The sequence below is a fragment of the Lactuca virosa genome, chromosome 5, assembly GCF_052849685.1.
Source record: "Lactuca virosa cultivar CGN04683 chromosome 5, Lactuca_virosa_CGN04683_v6, whole genome shotgun sequence".
Lineage (NCBI taxonomy): Eukaryota > Viridiplantae > Streptophyta > Magnoliopsida > Asterales > Asteraceae > Lactuca > Lactuca virosa.
Window position 1 is genome coordinate 105,988,168 of NC_136430.1, and position 21,833 is coordinate 106,010,000.

The 21,833-nt window shown below is 31.9% G+C and overlaps 2 protein-coding genes across 6 annotated transcripts in view; both read left to right on the plus strand.

The window, feature by feature from the left end:
- Window positions 1–3,301: 3,301 nt before the first annotated feature.
- Window positions 3,302–4,498, plus strand: LOC145116483 (F-box protein At2g02240-like). The gene is made up of 4 exons (XM_079052821.1): window positions 3,302–3,385; window positions 3,471–3,677; window positions 3,779–3,888; window positions 3,974–4,498. The coding sequence occupies exons 2-4, from the start codon at window positions 3,495–3,497 to the stop codon at window positions 4,386–4,388; spliced, it is 708 nt and encodes a 235-aa protein (XP_078908947.1). The 5' UTR covers window positions 3,302–3,385; window positions 3,471–3,494; the 3' UTR covers window positions 4,389–4,498.
- A 12,753-nt stretch (window positions 4,499–17,251) lies between these two features.
- The window catches only part of LOC145114933 (uncharacterized), a 19,473-nt gene continuing 14,891 nt past the window's right edge, over window positions 17,252–21,833 (plus strand). For 2 of the 5 annotated variants that reach the window (XM_079051056.1, XM_079051058.1), the window contains exon 1: window positions 17,253–18,265. In XM_079051056.1, coding sequence (XP_078907182.1) covers window positions 17,330–18,265 — 936 coding nt within the window. In that variant the 5' untranslated portion in view covers window positions 17,253–17,329. Of the gene's footprint in view, window positions 18,266–21,833 lie in introns of all 5 variants that reach the window. The other 3 variants (XM_079051053.1, XM_079051055.1, XM_079051057.1) reach the window with 2 other exon arrangements.

The following is a 21,833-nucleotide window of genomic DNA, read 5'->3' on the forward strand; positions in this document are numbered from 1 at the left end:
TTTCCAAAAATAAAGATCTAAATCTGACCAAATCAAAGAAATAATTTAATCCCTTTTTAAGTAATCCCAAAGATTCAGATCGAGATTTGATTTGAGGAGAATGCTAATGTACTGTGTGGTCAAGCCTCTGTATTTGTATTTTATTTCTTTTTCCCACGATGAAGGTTTGAGTTTTTAGGTTGAAGGTTAGTGTTTTGAAATTTGTTATGTATTAGCATTACGTTTATTTTAGCCAATATGGACATTTGAGTTTAAGGTGAAGTTGGATGCGTTGGAACTTGTCATTGCTTTTAATAGCTGTCTTAGGATTTCAAGTGTCAAGTCCATATCTTGGGGACGATATTAATTAATATGGTTGCAGGAAGATGTTTTATTTGAATACTGATTCTCTTTTAGCTTTATGATCTTAATAATGAACTTCTCATCTTCAATCTTAGCTTGGTTTCTAATGAATATAAAGTGCGTAAAGCTGTTGGCATATGCGTTTTTATCACTCTCACACAAAAATTGGTTACGGTTAAATGTTTGATATATGAGTTTAGTTTTTGATTTTAATTTTCAGATCTAGAAAGGTAAAGAAGAAGACAGAGCTTCTATTTTTTTGATGTTTATTTTTTGTAATCGACAAATTGCTTATTTAGTTTGTTTATGAGCTTTTAGTTATAGACATACTATAGATGTATTCATCATTCCGACTTAAATAGTTTGTATAAGCTACTTTTGTTTATGCGTTTAAAGATGTGTAAATGTTATTATTTTGTTGTTTTTGAAGATAATAGAGATTAGTATGAAGTCTTTGTTCTTTTGGTGTTTTTAATAGATTGTTATATTTTGATATTTTGGATATAAGTTGTAAATTACCAACCTTTTGTATAAAACTTTAACGTGTACCGTCTTTATTTTTTATTGTATTTTAAAAACTATCTATCACATTTTGTTTTTATTTATAATATTTTTATAGTATGTTATGTTTTTATTTATAATATATTTATTACATGAAGTGAATTGACTGAATTTCATTTATAACATAATGACCGTGTCTTTTTATTTTTCTTTTGCCAAATATTTTTTTAAAGATTTATAAATGTGACAACTGTAGAAAATCAAAAGTATTAAAAAAATCCCATTAACTTTATATGATTGTTTTTATTAAAAACCTCTAATAATGAGAAAATATGTTGTAAGAAAATTTAATATAAGATACCACATTGAAAAAAATGCTAATTGCAAACTTAGCACCCATCCAAAAAAGAAAAAAAAGAAAAAAACCAAAACGGCCTTAGAAAATGAATTAATCGTCATTCAAATCTATTTACCAAAAAAATCAATTCAAAACAACTTAACAAAGGTTTTTATTGACAAGAGTTTAACCAAAATTATAACATATTTATTTTTTATTCTAAATTTGAAAAATAATTTTCTTTTTACCAGGTAATAGCCTATTTAAAGAAAAATAATCGTCAACAAATATTCTTAGAAATAAAATATTCAACATGAATAATTTTCGATGCACACCATATTGAAGGGCTACACACCAACCAAGAAACTGAAATTAACCATCCGACACAAAACAATTCGGCAAAAGGTCGAAAAGAATTGTCCGCCACATGGAAATAATCCGCTGAAAAAAACTAAGTGGCGCTGCTGCATCCCGCGGGTACCTTACTAGTATATATATATATATATATATATATATATATATATATAGAGAGAGAGAGAGAGAGATAGTTAGGTTCAAATGTTTCTAGCAACTATTGTGTGCTTGTAAGAACCAATGAGAATTGAGGAAATAATTAAATTATCATAAATAATAGAAGGGTATAATAGTAATCTACACTATAATTAATTATGGTAAAATAAAACAAAATCAATTAATATCCCATTAATTTAGGTTATCAGTTTTACAAATCTATACACCACCATCGATCCCCTCTCTTTCTTTAAATCGTATAGAACCACCATCATATTGGCTTCGACGTCCAGAACCACCATTATCGCAATCACCATTTAACCATTCGGTGCGTACTCGATCCAAATCGCAACAGCAAAATCAATTTGTTTAAATCACAGCATAAACATTCAAAATCAAAGTGAAATAAGCAAAGCAATTGGTTTCTTAAAAACCCAGTTCGTTAAATCGATTTCGAATGCTTGAAGCTTACTTTCATCATCGTTGAAGGTATGTATTTTGAGTATTTTCTTTCCATATTTATTTTTCTCATAAATTTATTACGAAATCATATTTGTTAATGTTGATTTCGGCAAAGAAATTTCTATTTTTTGCACACATAGTTTCAGATTTAGAAGGCATCTATTTTTGCCCGCCAACTGTTTGTTAAAATGCTTGAATCAAATATTTCGTCAATTCAAGTATTTATACGCATTTGAAAATTAGCCAATGTAGTTTTGTTAATATGATCTGTTGTTAGTCTAATAAGGTCTTTATTTTCTCTATTTTGACTTTGCTTATGATTAGTTATTCCATAAACATGATGATTTAGTTTGATTTCTTTGAATTAATTTCATACTTTTTAAGAATATTCAGAACCATTCTGGGAGAATATTTACGGTATCATTCTTGCAGATTAAAGCTAGGACAATTGGATAATGCACAAAAGGTGTTTGATAGAATGCATAAGAGATGTTTCAAGCCAAATTCTTGGTAATTGACTAATTCCATAGTTAAAACATAGTTTCTAGTAATCTTAGACATGGATTCTGTTATATTCTATGTATTATGTCAAAATGTATTCTATTTTTATGTCATATTCTATGTATTATGCCATATTCTGCGAGAATGTATTCTGTAATATAACATGTATTCTGTCAGAATTATTAGTAACATATATTTTATGTAATATTTATTCTCATAAAATGAACAGGCCTTAGTTTTCATATAAGAAACTCAGTATAGAATAAAATGTGTGATAAATCATTTAAATTGACTCTTCCCACTCAATTGTATTTCGTTTCATAGTTGTTTAGGAAATCGAATGGATGAATGTTTGAGTGTTTAGGAAATCGAATGGATGAATGTTTGAGTGTGTACACAAAATAGTTGATTATTTGACATTAAAAAGTAAATTGAGTGGTTGCATCTGATTTTATAGTTTTATTCTGATCAAATTTACATACAAAGGTTCAATATCTATCACATTCTATCAGAATGGTTGTATTATATACTTAAGAAAAATTTCACTTCTTTATTGTTTACCATATTCTATCAGAATTTATAGTTTTATTCTTTTATAATGTACATAATTTAGAATGCTCATGGTGAATGTATAGAATGTTACTAGAAAGCTTTTCAAAGTATCATTGTGGCATAGGGGGAATATTTGTTGAAGGCATAGAGTTTAAGGTCATCCCAAGCGTAAATCAAATAGTTAGTGTACCTCTCTTCTTTTTTGTATTTATTTTGGGGAAATTTGTATAAAAATGTCATTTCGTGGTCATCTAATTGTCTATAGGTGGACTTAGAACAAAATAAAAAGATGAAGGATGGAACAAACATGGGAGGAGTCTTGAAAACAAAGTTGGAGATGGACTCAGTGGAACAAATGATAGCCGATAATAAAGAAATTATTAAAAGGTCTGGAAACAATGTCCAAATTGCCTCAAGTGTAGAGCTCTGCTTACTTCTTTTCAAGGGAATTCTCATTGACAATGGTGAAACGGTCTGATGTTTTTCTTTTTCATAAAACAAATTCAACTTGATAAATTAATTACATATTCTTGTGGTATCATAATGATAAACTTGTAACTCTTTTATGAACAGTTATTCTCCCTAAGCAAAGTCAACGGGAAGAGATGTCATATGCTACCTGCAAAAGCAATTATATACAACTCTTCAAATATAAAGTTGTGCAACCCTCCAACTGAATCCAGGTTTACTTTATTACACCTTTCATCTCAGGTTTACTTTAGCAGATTTCATGGAATCACTGATATTTATAAGACTTAATTAATGTAGGTGCAGATTTGAAGAGGTTGTTGAGATTCTATCTCACCAGGATTTTCGTATCAAATGTGACATTGAAACCAAAATGCTCTCATCAGATACAACCTATGCTTGTTTCCTTGTGTTCAAACTTTCAAAAAAATGTCATGGGCTCCAGTGCCCAGTGAAGGCTCGTGATTTAGTACCCCATAGAAAGGAAAGAACCAAAATCATTTCTTTCAGGTACCCAAGCACAGTGAATTTGGACAGAATCAAATGGATTCCAGAACAGAGAGAAGATGAATGGATGGAGGTTATAGTGTGGGAAACTAACGTTGATAACATGCATAATGATGAGTATGTACCTATGGATTTAAAACTGACATGTTTCGAAGGAAATATGTCAGGTCTTATTGTATATGGCATTGACTTCCGTCCTACAGTATAAGTGTATATTACGTAACATTTATATATGTTCTTCTAAGTGTATAGTAACTGTTGTTATTTTGTAATTTTATATTAACTTATGCTCAATAGAAGATATTTCCCCAATACTAATTAAGCAGCGCATAGTTAATTGCATGTCTTTACAAGACAAGATAAAATCCTTTTTTTATAAGAGGGAAAATTACAAAGTAAAATAAAATACACACAAGAGCTACATCTTTTTTATATGGCATCAAAAAGTTACAGGGGTGTAATACTATTAAAACCAGAATACATACCAGTAGAATTAATGTATATATCCTGAAGTGGACATACATGGTGATCACCAACTATTTTCATACCATGAACGAAGCCTTCATAAACGACTCCAAAAACTGGGTCGCTCATAGAACCCAGATGATGCTGACAAACGGATGAGTGATAGACATCATCCTCAGACGCTGAACTTTCAACACACTTGTATAAAATTGATTTCTTGCACAAATAAGGTCATTCATTTTCAAAAGACCCTCTCTCTATATTCAAGACATTATTAAAAAAGCAAGGTTTCTCTACTTCGGTGACCTATATGTACTCTTGGAATTTGGTAATGAAAATGGTGCAAAAGATTTTGACTGTGAAGAGAGAAGTTTGCTCCAAGCGGTTCTGTTGATTATTCCCATGGAAAAAAAGATTTCATTTATAATGTATCTGGCTTCCCATGCCTTGTCATATCCCATAATTGTTGGGCAATTTGGTAAAGTTCTCGTTCCTTTTACTCTATAGATTCTGATGACCCTAATCTTTCTTTTGGTCGTATCTTTACTCTCTTCCAGATTTTTTATCGAATCTTGATTAATTTTGGTCGTATCTTTACTCTCTTGCAGATTTTTTGTCGAATCTTGATTAATATAGGGCTTGATGGGGCTACGATTTAAGGTTCGTCTCAAAGAAGAGCAAAAGAAAATTTCAATTTACGGCGGAATCGGAAAATTAAATCGCTTTGGAGTCGATTTTAGACCCTATTGGTGAAACATCAATGCCAATCATGATTCTTTTGACTCAGACGAGCTTTTTCATGATGAAGCTATTCGAAAACATGGTTGTATCGATTCCTGAAACCACATTCCCGTTAATCCTCTCGGCGGTGCCTCTGCCGCTGATGCGCCTCCTCTCCGGCCCTCCCAATATCTCTTAGACTTCATCATCGGCCTCCAGTGATCCAATCTGTCGTATTCCTCCTCCGCGAGTTTTGGGCTCTTTGAATACTGAATTTTGGAGTGGCAGCCCGTGAGCCCACTAAGAGTGCAGAAAAGATGTGGGCGGGGCTAGGCGTGTGCAAAAAAACCTGTTCATGAACCGAACCAGCCTCCGATCCGACAACCGGTTTAGCCTTGAACCGGTTCAGGCATGAACCGAACTGCCAGTTTGAGCTGGATCTCCATTCCAACCGTTGGGACCGGTTTACGTCGACCCGGTTTTGGACCGGTTTTGAACCGGTTTTTCGAGAAGGGGTAATCTGCCCTTTTTTTGTCTTATTCTACCGGCTATATAGCCGTTTTATGGCTGTTGCAATCTCGTTTTTGGGTCCCTTTTGGCAATATTCACCAATATTTGATAGTATAAATAGCTAATAGATATATTGGGTTAACCAAACCTCAAAAAACCTGTCTTAGATAAAAAAAACGCTCTTAATTCAAGCAATTGATTCGACTTCCGTTGGTGTTGGAGATTCATCAAACAATCTTACAGTTGTTAGCATCAAAGAAACAAATAGAAATCCGGTTATTTGGTGCAATTTTGATTTATGTGTAATGTCGAGCAGTCCAAGAAAAGCGCGATGCAAGAAATGTGATGCTTTTTTCAATGAAGATGAGAATTCGACATTGAAAACTCATATGACCAAGAGATGCCCCGTGGTGAAATTTGGGCTGGTACATAATCAAACAACAATGGCGAATGATACAACATTGTGGAGTTACGATTTGGCTAAAGTTCGGGATAGGATGACGAAGTTCGTGATTCAATAATGCTTGTCTTTTGACCACTTCGACAAGAAACGATTGACTTCACTCACCCAAGATACTCTCCAACCATGATATTGACATGTGAGTCGTACTTCTATTAGACGTAATTGTATTGAAATGTGGAAACTTGCAAAAAATGAAATGATTTTAGGATTTCAATCTTTAGAAACCGGTGTGAATTTAACTTGTGATATTTGGACGGCTCCTCACGGTTCACCGAATGCGTACCTTTGTGTTACCGCTCATTGGATTAATCCAAATAATTGGGTAATGATGAAGCGTACGATTACGTTTGAATTGTTTAGTATCCGCACATCGATAGAAATTTATTTAAAATTTTAGATTGTGTGATCAAAACTTATAAACTTGAAAGAAAGGTTTTATTAATATCTTTTGATAATGCATCAAACAACACCGTACTGGTTCGACAACTAAAACTAAAATATAAACCAATTGCGATGGTGTTTTTTTCATAGTCGATGTGTTGCACATATCATTAATTTGCAAGATGGACTAACTAGCATTGAAGAAATGCCTCCCATTATTACTTGTTGTGCCGCTTTGAATCCGACTCTAAATATGGGGGGGGGGGTTGAGACTTTAATTGAAAATATTTGTTACGATTTGGGTTTATTGGATAATGACATGGATTATGCATCAAATGAAGTTTCAAAATTTAACAAAGTTTTTCAAAATTTGTTTGAAGTTTATTTAACAAAATATGGTTCAACAAACATTCATGACATGATGCAAAATACGGAGGCATCCGGATCCACCTCTCACCAAAATAACGAAACAATTCAGCTCTATAATACTTTGAGGAATGGAAATTCCAAACGAGCTCGGTCTAACACCCCTAGTAGCGAGCTCGGAAGGTATATTGGTTCCGATTTCTTGTCACAAATGAGTGTTCAAGAGTTTGAAAATTTTGATATTTTGGCTAGGTGGAAAGGAAAGGAAACCCAATTTCCGATTCTAGCCGCTATGGCCCGTGATCTACTAATTGAAAATATTTGTTACGATTTGGGTTTATTGGATAATGACATGGATTATGCATCAAACGAAGTTTCAAAATTTAACAAAGTTTTTCAAAATTTGTTTGAAGTTTATTTAACAAAATATGGTTCAACAAACATTCATGACATGATGCAAAATACGGAGGCATCCGAATCCACCTCTCACCAAAATAACGAAACAATTCAGCTCTATAATACTTTGAGGAATGAAAATTCCAAACGAGCTCGGTCTAACACCCCTAGTAGCGAGCTCGGAAGGTACATTGGTTCCGATTTCTTGTCACAAATGAGTGTTCAAGAGTTTGAAAATTTTGATATTTTGGCTTGGTGGAAAGGAAAGGAAACCCAATTTCCGATTCTAGCCGCTATGGCCCGTGATCTACTAAGCTCCCAAGCTTCTACGGTAGTTTCAGAATCGGCTTTTTCTGTTAGTGGCAGGGTTATATCACCAAGAAGAACAAAAAAATATGTTGATTCAAGTTGAACAATTTTATGCATACATTATGTTTTTGTACATATACACAAACATCAAATTTAAAACCAAAAAAAACATCAAAAAGTATGTATATTATTAAACAAGAAACAAAATAAAAAAAAGTGACATTTATATATATATATATATATATATATATATATATATATATATATATATTATAATACACTAGTTTATAACCCGTGAGAACCACAGTTATAAAATTAATTAAATTTTCATATTAAAAAATCAGAATTATTAATCAATTATTTTACATAAATTATTACTTAAAAGATATTTTTTTTAGTTATATAAAATTATAATCGTTGATTTAAATAAATACGTGAAGTTATATCACCTTATTAATTTTATTTTATTTTTCAATGTAACGTTATTAATTTAATACAATTAGAGTGAAGAAATTTAAAATTTAAAATTTAAAATAAAGAATCAATTTTTATTTTAATATAGTTAGAGTGGGAAATTTAAAAATTATAATTTGAAATGGATAATCAATTATTAATTTAATGTAATTAGAGTGAAAATTTGAAAAGAATAATTAATAGGTTGACAAGTGGCATGATAGATGATATATAACATTAATAAGAAGTTCTAATTGTATGACACTTGTCAATAGGAGATTAAACCTATTCTTTTATTAGAATAGGGATATATCTTCAATGTCTTAAATGCAACATGTTAAGCCTTATGTACAACAAAATAAAGCATCTCTTAAATAAATGTCTTAAAGACAAATTTTAATGCCTGATGTACAACACTCTACTACATGAAGTTAAAAGCAACACGGTTGGAGGATACATTCACTCGGATTGCCAAATTGGAAAAAATGCATTCACTCGTATTACCAAATCAGTTTTCTTTTTTGTTTATGGGTCGTTGATCAAGTATTCTAATCCAACAGTGCATATACTTCACCCTGATAACACATACAAAGAGTCAAAGACACTCTCACACTCGAATCTTCATTTCAAAAATTGAATCTAAGAATATGCTTCTTGATTCCCCACAAACCCTAAAATACATTGTCGTAGAGGCAACAAATCCTGCCACCATATGACTACCACCATACCTGTCGGCGCTCTCCATAAACCCCATGGCTGACTTTCAAGGAAGTCAACTAACATATGATCCTCCATAGACATCGATCACTCGAGGTAACATGTCCCGCTAATGACGTTAAACTTGGCAATTTTGGAACTTTGTGGGTGTGTTCACTGCAAACCCTCACGAGACTTCACTCGTCCACTAGGGGTAACCTAGGGGTTTAAAAGGCTTGTTGCACGTGCCAAGTGCAATCGTGGACCCCGACGAAATTGAGGGCTAGTTAGTGTAGTTTATTTTTATTTGATTTGATTTGTGTGCTTGTAGTTTTTTTTGTTATTGTTTTAGGAATTTATCTTTTGATGCCTCGAGGACGATGCAAGACTTAAAGTTGGGGAGGGGGTGTACACAAGAATAAGATGGAGGATTGAAGAAAAACTGATTTTTTTAAAAAAAAATCATAATTATTTGATGTTTATTTGGGCATAACGAAACATTATGCAAATACCTCCAACTAGTGAAGTTTTTCAAGAATCAAAACCGCCTCTACCTCCGGTACCATCAGGTGTGTCGTCCTCCATGTTTTTAATTTCTTTTACATTAACTTTGATGATTTTTTTTTTTGATAATCAACTTAGGATGAATGCACTGCTATACTAACTCATTATTATTCTCTCTTGGGTTGGCCACCATGAAATCTGTGATGAGCTAGTAGCTTCTCTATATCTTGAATGTAACTCATCAAGATGGAAAATGATAGGAGTTTCATACATCGAGTCATAATATCTATTTAATATTGATCTTGTGGGTTGCTCAGCTGGTTTGGAAATATTTATATTTATTTAAAAAGTGTTATGTGAAATACCCAAGTGTTTGAAAAATGAAGGTTTTTGGCTCGAGCCTACGATCTTTCAATTGAGGACCTAACCGAACAATATGTGCCATCACGCTCTGAGTACTTGGTCATACTTACTCCTGCGCCTTTGGGGTTGGGAGGGGACTATTATTGTTTTCACACAACCAAAAAGCATCATGAGACATTGAAGAACTTCAAAGTATATATATTCAAGCTAAAGTCAAATACAAAGATGATCAAATCTGATGAAGCAATCAAAGAACTTGAAGAATGCACAATCAAGATAAACATGAAGAAAAGTTCAAGTTGAAGACATTGTGTGAAACAATATGTGACCCCTCGATAGCGGTAGTGTATGGGTTGGTCCAATAAGTGTTACCGACCGCGCTAACTATGTTAGTGAACCTTGAAAAGGGGACTTTGGCAATGAGTTCAACTGATTACTCATGAGGTTGATTATTGGAAAGGGTTCAAAAATTGGAGGGTTTCAAACAACAAAGTAAAATAAGCATAACATGTGTTTTGGGTTTAAAAGTCTGGATAAGAAACTAATAATCCCCAAAATCAATATATTGTGCTATTGAAAATATTGTGATAAAATGTACGGAATTCGTGATTCCATTGAGTTTTTCTTAGGATAAGAGAGTAAGACTACACTGATTATTTTAGGCCAATCTCGGGACGAGTTTGGAATAAAGTTGGGGAGGTTTGATAAGTCTATTTTATGAATGTACTAAATTGTCATAAATATGTTGAATTGATGCATAATTGTCCAAGAATGGCACTACTTTGATGAAATGTTGAACATTATGTGCAGGCAACTACTTAGTGCTAAAGTGGGCAAAACGCGCAAGAAAAATGAGCAAAAGGAAGCTAACAAGCATGGGAGATGAATTGGTAAAAGAATGAAGAAAAATGGTGCTGATAAATTTGACCACTCTTTAATGTTTTGATCATATCTCAAGATCTAGAGCTCCGATTGACATGAAAAACGAAGTTTCGGAAACTAGACAAAATTTCCTACAACTTTCATGTTTTGCGTTTTTAATGATTCTACCGTTTCCATCACCAAAAAGGGGCAACAAATATGAGAGACGTCCTAGAACACGTCTAAGACGCCCCCTAGGACGCCTACCCTTTTTAGGCCATTTTCAAGTGCAAATCAAGGACGACAGAAGGCATGTAAAACGCCACGAAGGACGCCCAGACGTCCTATATGACGTCTAAGACGCCTACTAGGACGCCGGCGCGGAAACAGCTCCGAAAATCAGTTTTTCAGCACCTATTTAAAGGAGATTTAACCCTAATCGACTTAGGACTTCTTCCCTGCGATTTTCCATAGTTTTGGAGGGTTCCAAACACATTCAAAGCTTCTCCAAACACGTTTTTGATAATTAATTTCCAAATCCAAGACGAAAAATCACCAAATTCATTATCATTCAACGTTTGAAGATCGTTCAACCGACGAATCTACATCAATTCAATCAAGCTCCAAATTTGATTATTTTATCCCCAAGGTTTCATCGTTCCATAGTTGATTGATCATTAGACTTCATTGATTTTATGATTTCAAGTTGGTTTGTGAATTTTAGTATTAATTCCATTGTTTATATTGAAGTTGTGTGTTTTGTTAATCATATGGAAGGCTAAACCACCTAGGTTACTTCCGGGAACGTTGTAGGATGTTAGGATGAACACGTTTTGATTATTACTTTTATTCTAGTCAATTTCAGTTATTGTTTCATTCTTAAAGTTATGATTTTTACTTACAGTAATTGGAGTTGGGTTTTTCTTATTGTGTGATATTGCAACTAAGATAGTGTATTGTTAATTCAATAATCATTCTGAATTCAAGTAGTTTAGGAACTAAGATGATCAGTTGAACCCACATACATTATTCCGAATTTGTAGTATTATATACTCAACATTTTAATAAGTAGTTGTAAGACACATTATCGCCAAACCACTAGTTGTTCCTAATCCAGTTAGACATAGGGAGTAAGACAATTAGTTGGAATAACATATTATGTGCTCAAAATTATTTGTTGCAAGTTAATCAACCTTAATTATGTCTAGGTAATTAAACTGGAATTTAAAGGAAGAAAAACGTGTAAGTCCAACCATCTGAACAACTGAACCGGAAGTATCTTGTTTTTTTTCTCATTGATAGTAGTTTGTTTTAGTAGTGGTTGCATTACCAAGTTTTTAGCTTTTTCATCAACTTTTAGTTCAAATAATTTCGTGACAACTGCTAGTAGTAGTTTTTCGTTGACTATTTTAACACAAAGTTTGACCACAAACTCCTCGTGGATTCGACCCTTACTTACCCTAGCTATCTAGTGCGTGTGAGGTTTATTTTTGACCGAGACAACGACCTCGACCATGTATCATCCTACAAACACAATCCAGTGGGCCAACATTGGTGCCTTCGACCCACGAGTACATTGAAGAGACGCACCTGGAATATTCAACAGAAGACCAACAGCTACCTCAACAACAAAACATCCACCCAAGCTTCCAAAAGCCAAACCGAAATAAACCCTTAGCCAAATGTTCAATTCTACTCAAGTTTGACCAAAAGTCAAACTTGTTAAAAAGTCAATGGTTAAAGTCAAAGTCAAAATTGCCAATCAACTGCCGTCCACTTCATGGCCTTCCTTGGCCACGTCATGGGCACAAAATGCTAAAACAGTCGCTAATACCCCAATCACCACATCGTGGCAGCCTAATGCCACACCGTGGCGACTGGTTTGAACAGCTCAAGCGAGCTTAATTCATTTTCTTTTGATTTCAAGAGCTCTAAAGCTCATATTTATTCCTTTCCAATGTCTTAATGGATAAAGTTTTTAACTTTATCCACTAGGAAGGTTCAAACCACCAAGATCTAGACTTTAAGTCTCAAAGGGACTAAAAGATGCATCTTTCTCAACTTAATCCATTAAGTCAAAGTCTCCAACATTCAGATCTGAATCAACATGATGTTTTGATGGATAAAGTTTCCAGCTTTATCCATAATAATGTCTCAAGCTTTCAAGATCTAAACTTTGATACACCCAAATGGCCTAAATAACAAAAATAACTTGCATTGCTGAAAAGGAAGGCAAAAGATCAAAACTTTCCTAGTCCATGAGGTCCAAGAAAACATTCTAAACTAATCAAAAATGTGTTGGAGTCCAGATCTGAAACATAAAATGTTCTTGGGACCTTGGAGAGTAATAAAGTTGCAAAACTTTATTCCCAACTCTCACTCAAACTCATTGAAATGGACCAAAACACCAAACACACTTAGATCCAAATATGAAATGCATTAAAGCTTGGAACTTTATATATTACAAAGGTCTAGAAGTTAGATGGAAATTGATCAATCTTGCATGAAAACAATACTCCAAAACCATAAAAAAAAACTCTAAAAATGGATGAAAGAGGAGATGGGAGGCTCAAATCTTGAAAATGGAGTCTAGGGTTTCTCCCAAGAGGTTCTAGATATGATGGAGGCTAAGAAAACACTCTAAAACATGAATCCTTGCCTTTAAATACCTTGAAAACCCTAAAATTTTCGTGGGCTTTAGGTTGCACAGTTCTCTTGTCGTGAGAATATATTCTTACCTTGTGAGGGCTCTCACATCTTCAGAATTACTTCTCACCCTGTGAGGATGGGTTTTCACCCAATTTCACTCCAACTTCAAATAGTCATAACTTCTTCATTTCAACTTTGTTTTCGACGTTCTTTATATGCACAGAAATGTATTGATGAGCCCCACAGCCCTATCTAAATACTTTTGACTTAAAACACATCGAACTAAAATCCTTAATTTATAAAAGAAGTCTGAAACATCACTTTTCCCATTTTACCCTTTGACTCCATGACACAAACCAATGCTTTAATCACTTATCCAACATTATCATCATCCAGTAAGTTATAAACCCCATTCTATTGAAGCCCAAGGCCTTTACTTGATCCATTTATTGTCCATAACCTCGGAATAAGAAACTTCTCGAAACAGGATGTTACACCTTCAAGTAGTTGTATGATTCGATTCGATAAAGCTTATAAAGATTAGGATATGTAATAAATCCTAAAGAAAAGAAAGGTTTTAAAACACAAATAGTTGTCGATCAAATAAAATTATAAAACATAAAACTATAAAACTTGTGAACTCACGAACTTTATGTTGAGGTTTTAAAAATACATGTATTCTCAAGAAGATGAGTGTAAACGGTAGCTTTGGAAGGAAGGAAGTCATCAAAGAAGTTGCTGAAAGTCGTTTCTGTTTGTTTTATGCTTTGTTATGAATAGGAAGTGTGCTTCAACTCCAAACAATGTAACCTTGAAATAAATTATAATAAATAAAATTAATGTTTGTGCTATATTTTGTGTATTGTTCATTATACCTGCCGATGTGATCCAATGTCCATACGCTGCACAACCCGGTGTTTCCGCCACCGGTCGAGGGTGTGATATATATATATATATATATATATATATATATATATATATATATATATATATATATATATATATATATATATATATATATATATATATATATCAGCTATTTGTGCCTTATATCATACTAATTTCTAAAAAAAATTAAATGTGATAAGAAAGAAAATGGAGGCATATAACATTTTACTTGCATTCATCTATAGTCTTTCATGTTTGATTTTCGAGTATTATATAACATGGTAAAAGACAATAAGTATTCATGAATGGAAGGTGCATATGAAAGATGTAAATGTGTAAAAATTATTTATAGATAAACATAAGGCTGAATAAAATAATAATTTAAAAATAAGGATAAAGAATTGTTGACTAAGTATTGGAACACAAAGTAGACAAAATTCGACATCCTTTTTACCAAGTTTAAGCAATCATCTTTATCCCAAAAGTAGAGATGCAAAGTTCATATGTGATAACTAACAAGTTGCTACATGCATATATGAATTATTCTTCGATACTTTAAAGGTATATATACATGTGTTTGTTTTCCAACAATTTAAACTCAAGGATATAGGAGATTTAAAGCAATTTTTAGGTCTTAATATTCCATGATCAAAAGTTGGCATATTTATTTAACAATATCAATATGTGTTGGAGCTTCTTGAAGACACTAGAATGTTGGCATCTAAACCTTTACCTAATGGACACTAATATAAAATATCATCTCGTTATGCTTAATGCATACAAGATATCATGATCAATAGAACTATGATACTGAGCATTATTCAATATCATATCATTAGAGCATTATTTATAGGCACAAACTCATTAGAGCATTATTCAAAAGTTGGCATATTTATTTAACAATATCAATATGTGTTGGAGCTTCTTGAAGACACTAGAATGTTGGCATCTAAACCTTTACCTAATGGACACTAATATAAAATATCATCTCGTTATGCTTAATGCATACAAGATATCATGATCAATAGAACTATGATACTGAGCATTATTCAATATCATATCATGCTTTATAGGCACAAACTCATTAGAGTTCTGCATCTTGAATTTCTTTAAGACTGTACATACTCTGGCTTATTCGCTTAGATCTATCTCTATAGATCTTTACCTTCAATGTGTATGTTGCTTCTCCCAAGTGTTTCATCGCAAAACAATTCTCAAGCCATGCTTTTACATTTCATAAAGTTAGGGCACCATTTTCTATGAGTTGTATATCATCCATATACATTACAAGGGTGAAAACCTAGCTCCTAATAGCTTTGACATATACAAATGGCTAATCCTTATTTCTTGAAATCAAAATTCTTTGATTTTCTCAACGAAACAAAGATTTTAACTATGAAATGTTTGCTTTGAAAGATATATATGTCTAATAGTCATTATAAATGATATTTGTAATGACATATGATCCTATAATGTCATACCTTATAACAAGTTAGTAGTAATTGATTCTTTATTAAAGTAATTTGATTATTAATAAATATTACCAACACCTGTATTTAATTGGAAATTATTATTTTATGAAAATAATATTTTTAACAACTAATCGGGAAATTATTATTTATGTAAATAATATTTTTTTAGAAGAGAAAACACCTAGTAAATCGTAAGGTATGAATTTATAAGTTGTGTACATTTTATTGGACTAGTTAGAGTTTATTTACATACAATTGGTTAATTATATAAAAGATGTACATACTATATAAGACATGAAGTAAAACACACTCATAACCCACATAAATCTAGTCAATCTTGTGACCCTGCTTCCTAAGGTTCAGTTTTTTTCAACCTCTTACAACAACCATGCTTGTCATATGTCTCATGTCTTCCTTTAATGCAAGTAAGATGCAACATATTTAATATTTAGTATATAAAAGAATGCATGGCTAGTTGTTTTGGTCGGTCCTTTCATTTATTTTCTCTTATAAAAGTCGTTGATTCTAAGGCTCTTTCTCTCTCATCTCTCTTCCATGGTGTTGTGTAGATTTGAGTGTTTAACGTGTTTATCCTTTAAGACTTATTTAGTATAAGATCTTTTAGGCTTAAGAAGTTAATATTACAAATGAAGACTAGCATCTTGAAATAGTTTACTCTTGCTTGGTGAATATTTCTAGAGAATCTCTATTTTGAGTATTTTGTCATTTTGATCAACTTCCAACTTTCCGAGAGGAATCAAAGTTTCCAAAGGTTGTAACTCTTTTCTTCTTATGGTTGTGTTTTAATATTTTTATCCTTTGCAAAATGGTCATTGGTGAGTTAAAATACTTTTAAGTTTATTCGTTTTAATATATTTCCATTGCTAAACTCATAGTTTATAATAAAATATTTTTGAATAAAAACGAATAATTGGTATCAGAGTCATTTTTGTAAGTTTGGTTAAATTATTAGATGAACATAGAGTTCACTCCATACCTGCTACTCCGAATATATAACCAAATGATCTCAACTTAAAATTATCGACGGTAAAATTAAAGAGCTTCTCAAACAAACTCCAAATGTAATATTTAGACACATTACAAGCCTTGTACGTATCTTAAAGCATATGTAATAACTAATAAGAGATAAATGAGTTTATTTACACTAGTTTTGTGTAGTTAATAATAATCATTAAGTCAAAGTAATATATAAGAAAGACCATATTCGATATTTATTATTATTTTTACTTTTAAAGGACGGCAAACACGCCTAATATATGTTTATTTTATAAATATTATTTATTAAATTTGATACTTGACAATACATATTCTAGTTTAATACTATAATTTATGCAATTCTATAAAGTACCTGTGGTTTTATTGACATGTGCAATCAGTTTTTTCCTTTTTTAAATTTGCCTTGGTATTCCAACAAATTGACTTCTAGCTCCCCGCAATTGCGCTGTGATGTGTAGTGTTTAAATAAATTATTTATATATTTCTGGTGAGTAGGTAACAAGTTGTTTTCCCAAACCCCATGGTTAGTTAATGTGATTGGGTTTATATATCTTCGGTGAACCTCATCATCATTTGTGTCTTTTCAATTCTTATAATGTTCTTTTCTTTCAAAAATATCTCATAAACAAACACATCATGCCCTTCCCGAAAGAGTTTGCTCACTTAAGAATTCCATTGGAAGATATATTACAAGCAACCTACAACTTCGCAGCTCAATGTTTCATTGGACGCGGTGGTTTTGGGAGTGTTTACAAAGGAGATCTGTTAAGGCCAGAAGGCCTTGTCACAGTCGCATTTAAACGGCTTGATAGAGAATCCGAACAAGGATCGCACGAGTTCTTGTGTGACATTAGTGTTCTTTCTTCATATAAACATGAAAATATCCTCTCTCTTGTTGGTTTCTGTGACGAGGGAGACGAGATGATAGTTGTCTACAAGTTTGTAACACATGGAAGCCTCGACCAGTATGTGAGTAGTGCTCACCTAACATGGTTACAGCGCCTCCAAATTTGCCTTGGTGCAGCTCGTGGCTTGACTTATCTTCATTATCCTCCAACAGAAACCCAAATACGAGTCATTCATCGGGACTTGAAGAGCGCAAATATTCTGTTAGATGAAAATTGGCAGCCAAAGATAGCTGATTTCGGGTTATCGAAATTACATCTAGTAAGTGAGCAGTCTGATTTCCTTGTTACCAATGCTGCTGGCACATTCGGCTACCTGGATCCTGTATACTACAACACTGGTGTTCTAACAAAAGAGTCAGATTTGTACTCTTTTGGGGTTGTATTGTTTGAAATCCTTTGTGGAAGATTAGCATATGAAGAGGGGAAAGGGTTTCTAGGTCCCTTGGCATGCCGCCATTATTGTGACAGAAAACTTACTGAGATCATAGATCCCATTCTAAGAAAACAGATGAGCGCAGACTCCTTGGATCTTTATTCAGCTATTGCATACCAATGCCTGGAAAGCGATCGAAACGAACGTCCAACGATAGTTGAGGTTGTCCAAAAGCTTGAGGAAGTTTTAAGACTTCAACAGAAATTTGAGGCGGCGTTAGCACATCAACAAGTAAGTTATTTGATCAAATTAATCATATAAATTATTACATCAATAATTCATTAATAAAAGTATTCGTCTTGGAAGGCTTTTTTTTTTTTTTTATTTATTTATTTTTAATTTAGAAATTGTGCATAATTTATACTAGCTTTTTAAGAGTAAATTACACGAATGGTCCCTATGGTTTAGGGTAATTTGCGTGTTTGGTCTCTAACTTATTTTTTTACTCGTAAGGTCCCTATTGTTTATTTCTGTTACACGTTTGGTCCATGTCTTACCTAAAAAGACTATTTTGCCATTGATTTTTTAATTTATTTAAATAAAAACACTACTAACCTCACCCCTCGCCTTATCTTACCTACCCACCATTTTTTCTTATTTAAATAATAGTATTTTTAGGTAAGACATGGACCAAACCCGTAACAAAAACAAACAGTATGGACCAAGAGCTTAACAAAAACAAACAGTAGGGACAAGAGCATAACAAAAACAAATAGTAGGACCTCCCAGATAAAAAAAATAAGTTAAGGACCAATCGTACAAATTACCCCAAACCATAGGGACCACGCCACCAACAACCGCCACATCCACCACCACCTATCGTCGCCATATTCGTATATGAATAATCACTTCCGTTATACTTATTCATATATGAATATGCGTAGGGCTGTAAACGAACCGAACGAACACGAACGAGGCTTGTTCATGTTCGTTCATTTAAGTTAGCCGAACAAATAAACGAACACGAACGGATAAACGAACGAGTTTTCTTGTTCATGTTCGTTCGTTTAACAAATTACATTGTTCATGTTCATTCGTTTATGTTCGTGAACATGCTAAACGAACATAAACTAACGAAGATAAAAAAAACATAATTGAAGATATATAAACTTAAATTAACATATAATACACTAATGTAATCAAACACAATTAAGCATATGTGAACATAAAGTGAACTTATATGAACGAACATAAACGAACGTAAACGAACGTTCACAAACATAATTGAACGAACAAGACCATTGTTCATGTTCGTTTGTTTAACTAAACGAACGATAATTTGTGTTCATGTTCGTTCGTTTATTAAATAAACGAACATAAACGAACTTCCCGCCGAACGGTTCACGAACAGTTCGCCGAACGTTCAGTTCGTTTACAACCCTAAATATACGTATTCATATATGATCTGTTCAGTCGGTTCGGTACACTGAAGCTCTTAAGCGGCTGATTCGAAATGAGTGGTCCATATTCATTCCCTTGTTTTCTTGTTTCTCTGTTGTAAGGACAAACATAATTGATAAAGTTTTAATTCTTTTTACTCTTCCCATATTTTATTTAAGTACAAAATATTTCCAATATAGAGAAAACATCATCATATCAACAAATCATAATAATATAATAGCACCAAAAACACTAAGAAAAAGTTTCAAAATATATCACAAAAAAGAAATGAAATGATATGAAATCATAATAATATAACATCCTTGTATGATATTGGCAAGCAATAAGAATGTTGTATCTAATATTTTATAGCACTGTACCTTTATTCTTTGCATTGCATTTTCAAAATTCACCCATTTTGTTGCGCTTTAATCTTGTTGTTCTCTCTCTCTCTCTCTCTCTCAAAATTCACCCATTTTGTTGCGCTTTCATCTTGTTGTTCTCTCTCTCTCTCTCTCTCTCTCTCTATATATATATATATATATATATATATATATATATATATATATATATATATATATATATATATATATATATATATATCCGTGAGACGCAATTTAAAAATAATTTTAAAATGTAAATAAAATGAAAATTTCGACAATTCTTTTTTTAATTATTATTTTTGTCATTTTTTTTACCTAAAAAAATAAATAAAAATTAAAATAAATAAATAAAAATTACCGATTTTTTTGAAAAATACGTGAATTATTCTAATAGAATATTACAGTGTAAATATTTTAATGTGATTTTTAGATTGTTAGAATATTCTAATATTCTACTAGATTTGTCAGATATATAAAATATTCTAATATTCTACTAGAATATGTAAAAAAACGGTAGTTTTTTTTTGGAAAATATAAATGACAAAAATAATATTTTAAAAAGAAATTCAAAAAATTTCATTTATTTTACATTTTAAAAATGTTTTTTTTTAATCTACAAAATGAGTGGCTAGGATCGCGTTTCACAGTTTCACAAAATTAAGTCGTCTCATATGCACCTAACCATATATATATATATATATATATATATATATATATATATATATATATATATATATATATAAATGACAAAAATAATATTTTAAAAAAAATTTACAAATTTGTCAATTATTTTGCATTTTAAAAATGTTTTTTTTAATCTACAAAATGAGTGACTAGGATTGCGTCTCATAGTCTCACAAAATTAAGCCGTCTCACATGCACCTAACCATATATATATATATATATATATATATATATATATATATATATATATATATATATATATATAGATCCGGTAATAAATTTTTTTTGGTAGAAAGGTAAGAAGTTTTTTTCTACATATTTTTTTGACGAACAAAATAAATGAATCACTAGATGATTCATTTGTAAGATGATTCACAAGAAAAAATTCCCAAAAAAACATCTTTATGATTCATTTTGTTTGTTCGCGAAAAAAATATATAGAAAAAAACTTCTTACCTTTCTACCAAAAATTTCCTTCTTATTTGATTTTGAATATATATATATATATATATATATATATATATATATATATATATATATATATATATATATATATATATATATATATATTGGGAAAATCAATAGAAAATGCATAAACCTAATTAAAAACCCTCAAAATGTATAAAAAAAAGTACTTTCAGATATCTAATTTTTATTTTTACTTTACAGAAGTAGAAAGCGTTACTTTTTTTAAAAAAAAATCGTTGAATTTTTTTTAAATAACTTTTTTTTATTAAAAAAAAATTCAATTTTTTTTAGCGTATTTGTGCCAAAACCTGCGATTTTTAATCCTATAAAGTCAAAAAAATAAAATAAAATAAAATAAGATTAGATATCTTAAAGTATTTTTTTCTCTATATTTCTATTGATTTTTTAGGTTTTAGAGTTTCCAAACCTTTATGCATGTTTTATTGATTTGCCCCATATATGACCATTTTTCAACTGTGTGAAAGATCTCCGTTTTGATCCTCTGTCTCCGTCAACTAGCTTTTATGAGAGATCTAAAATCTCTGAAATCTCCCCTCTGTTTCAGAGGACTAGCTTTTTTGGGAGATCTAAAAAATATCCAAAACCTCCTCGATAGAGTCCTGATTCTATTCCTTGGACTAGCTAATGAGTTAGTTTAACAACCTTTGATAACTCCTAATTAGCTACATAACAAGAGAAAGATTCGGAACCAATCTTTGAATCAGGCTATCGCCTGCCTAAAAGAAAGGTCTCACTGGAGAAGCTTGACTGAAGGGTCCTAGTAGCAAGGTGCTTAGTCGCTCTCCCTTTGCTGACTGAACACCAACCCGATCTAGCATTCGAAACATGCTAAGAGTTTTAAGCCAACAGGCATACTAACTCTA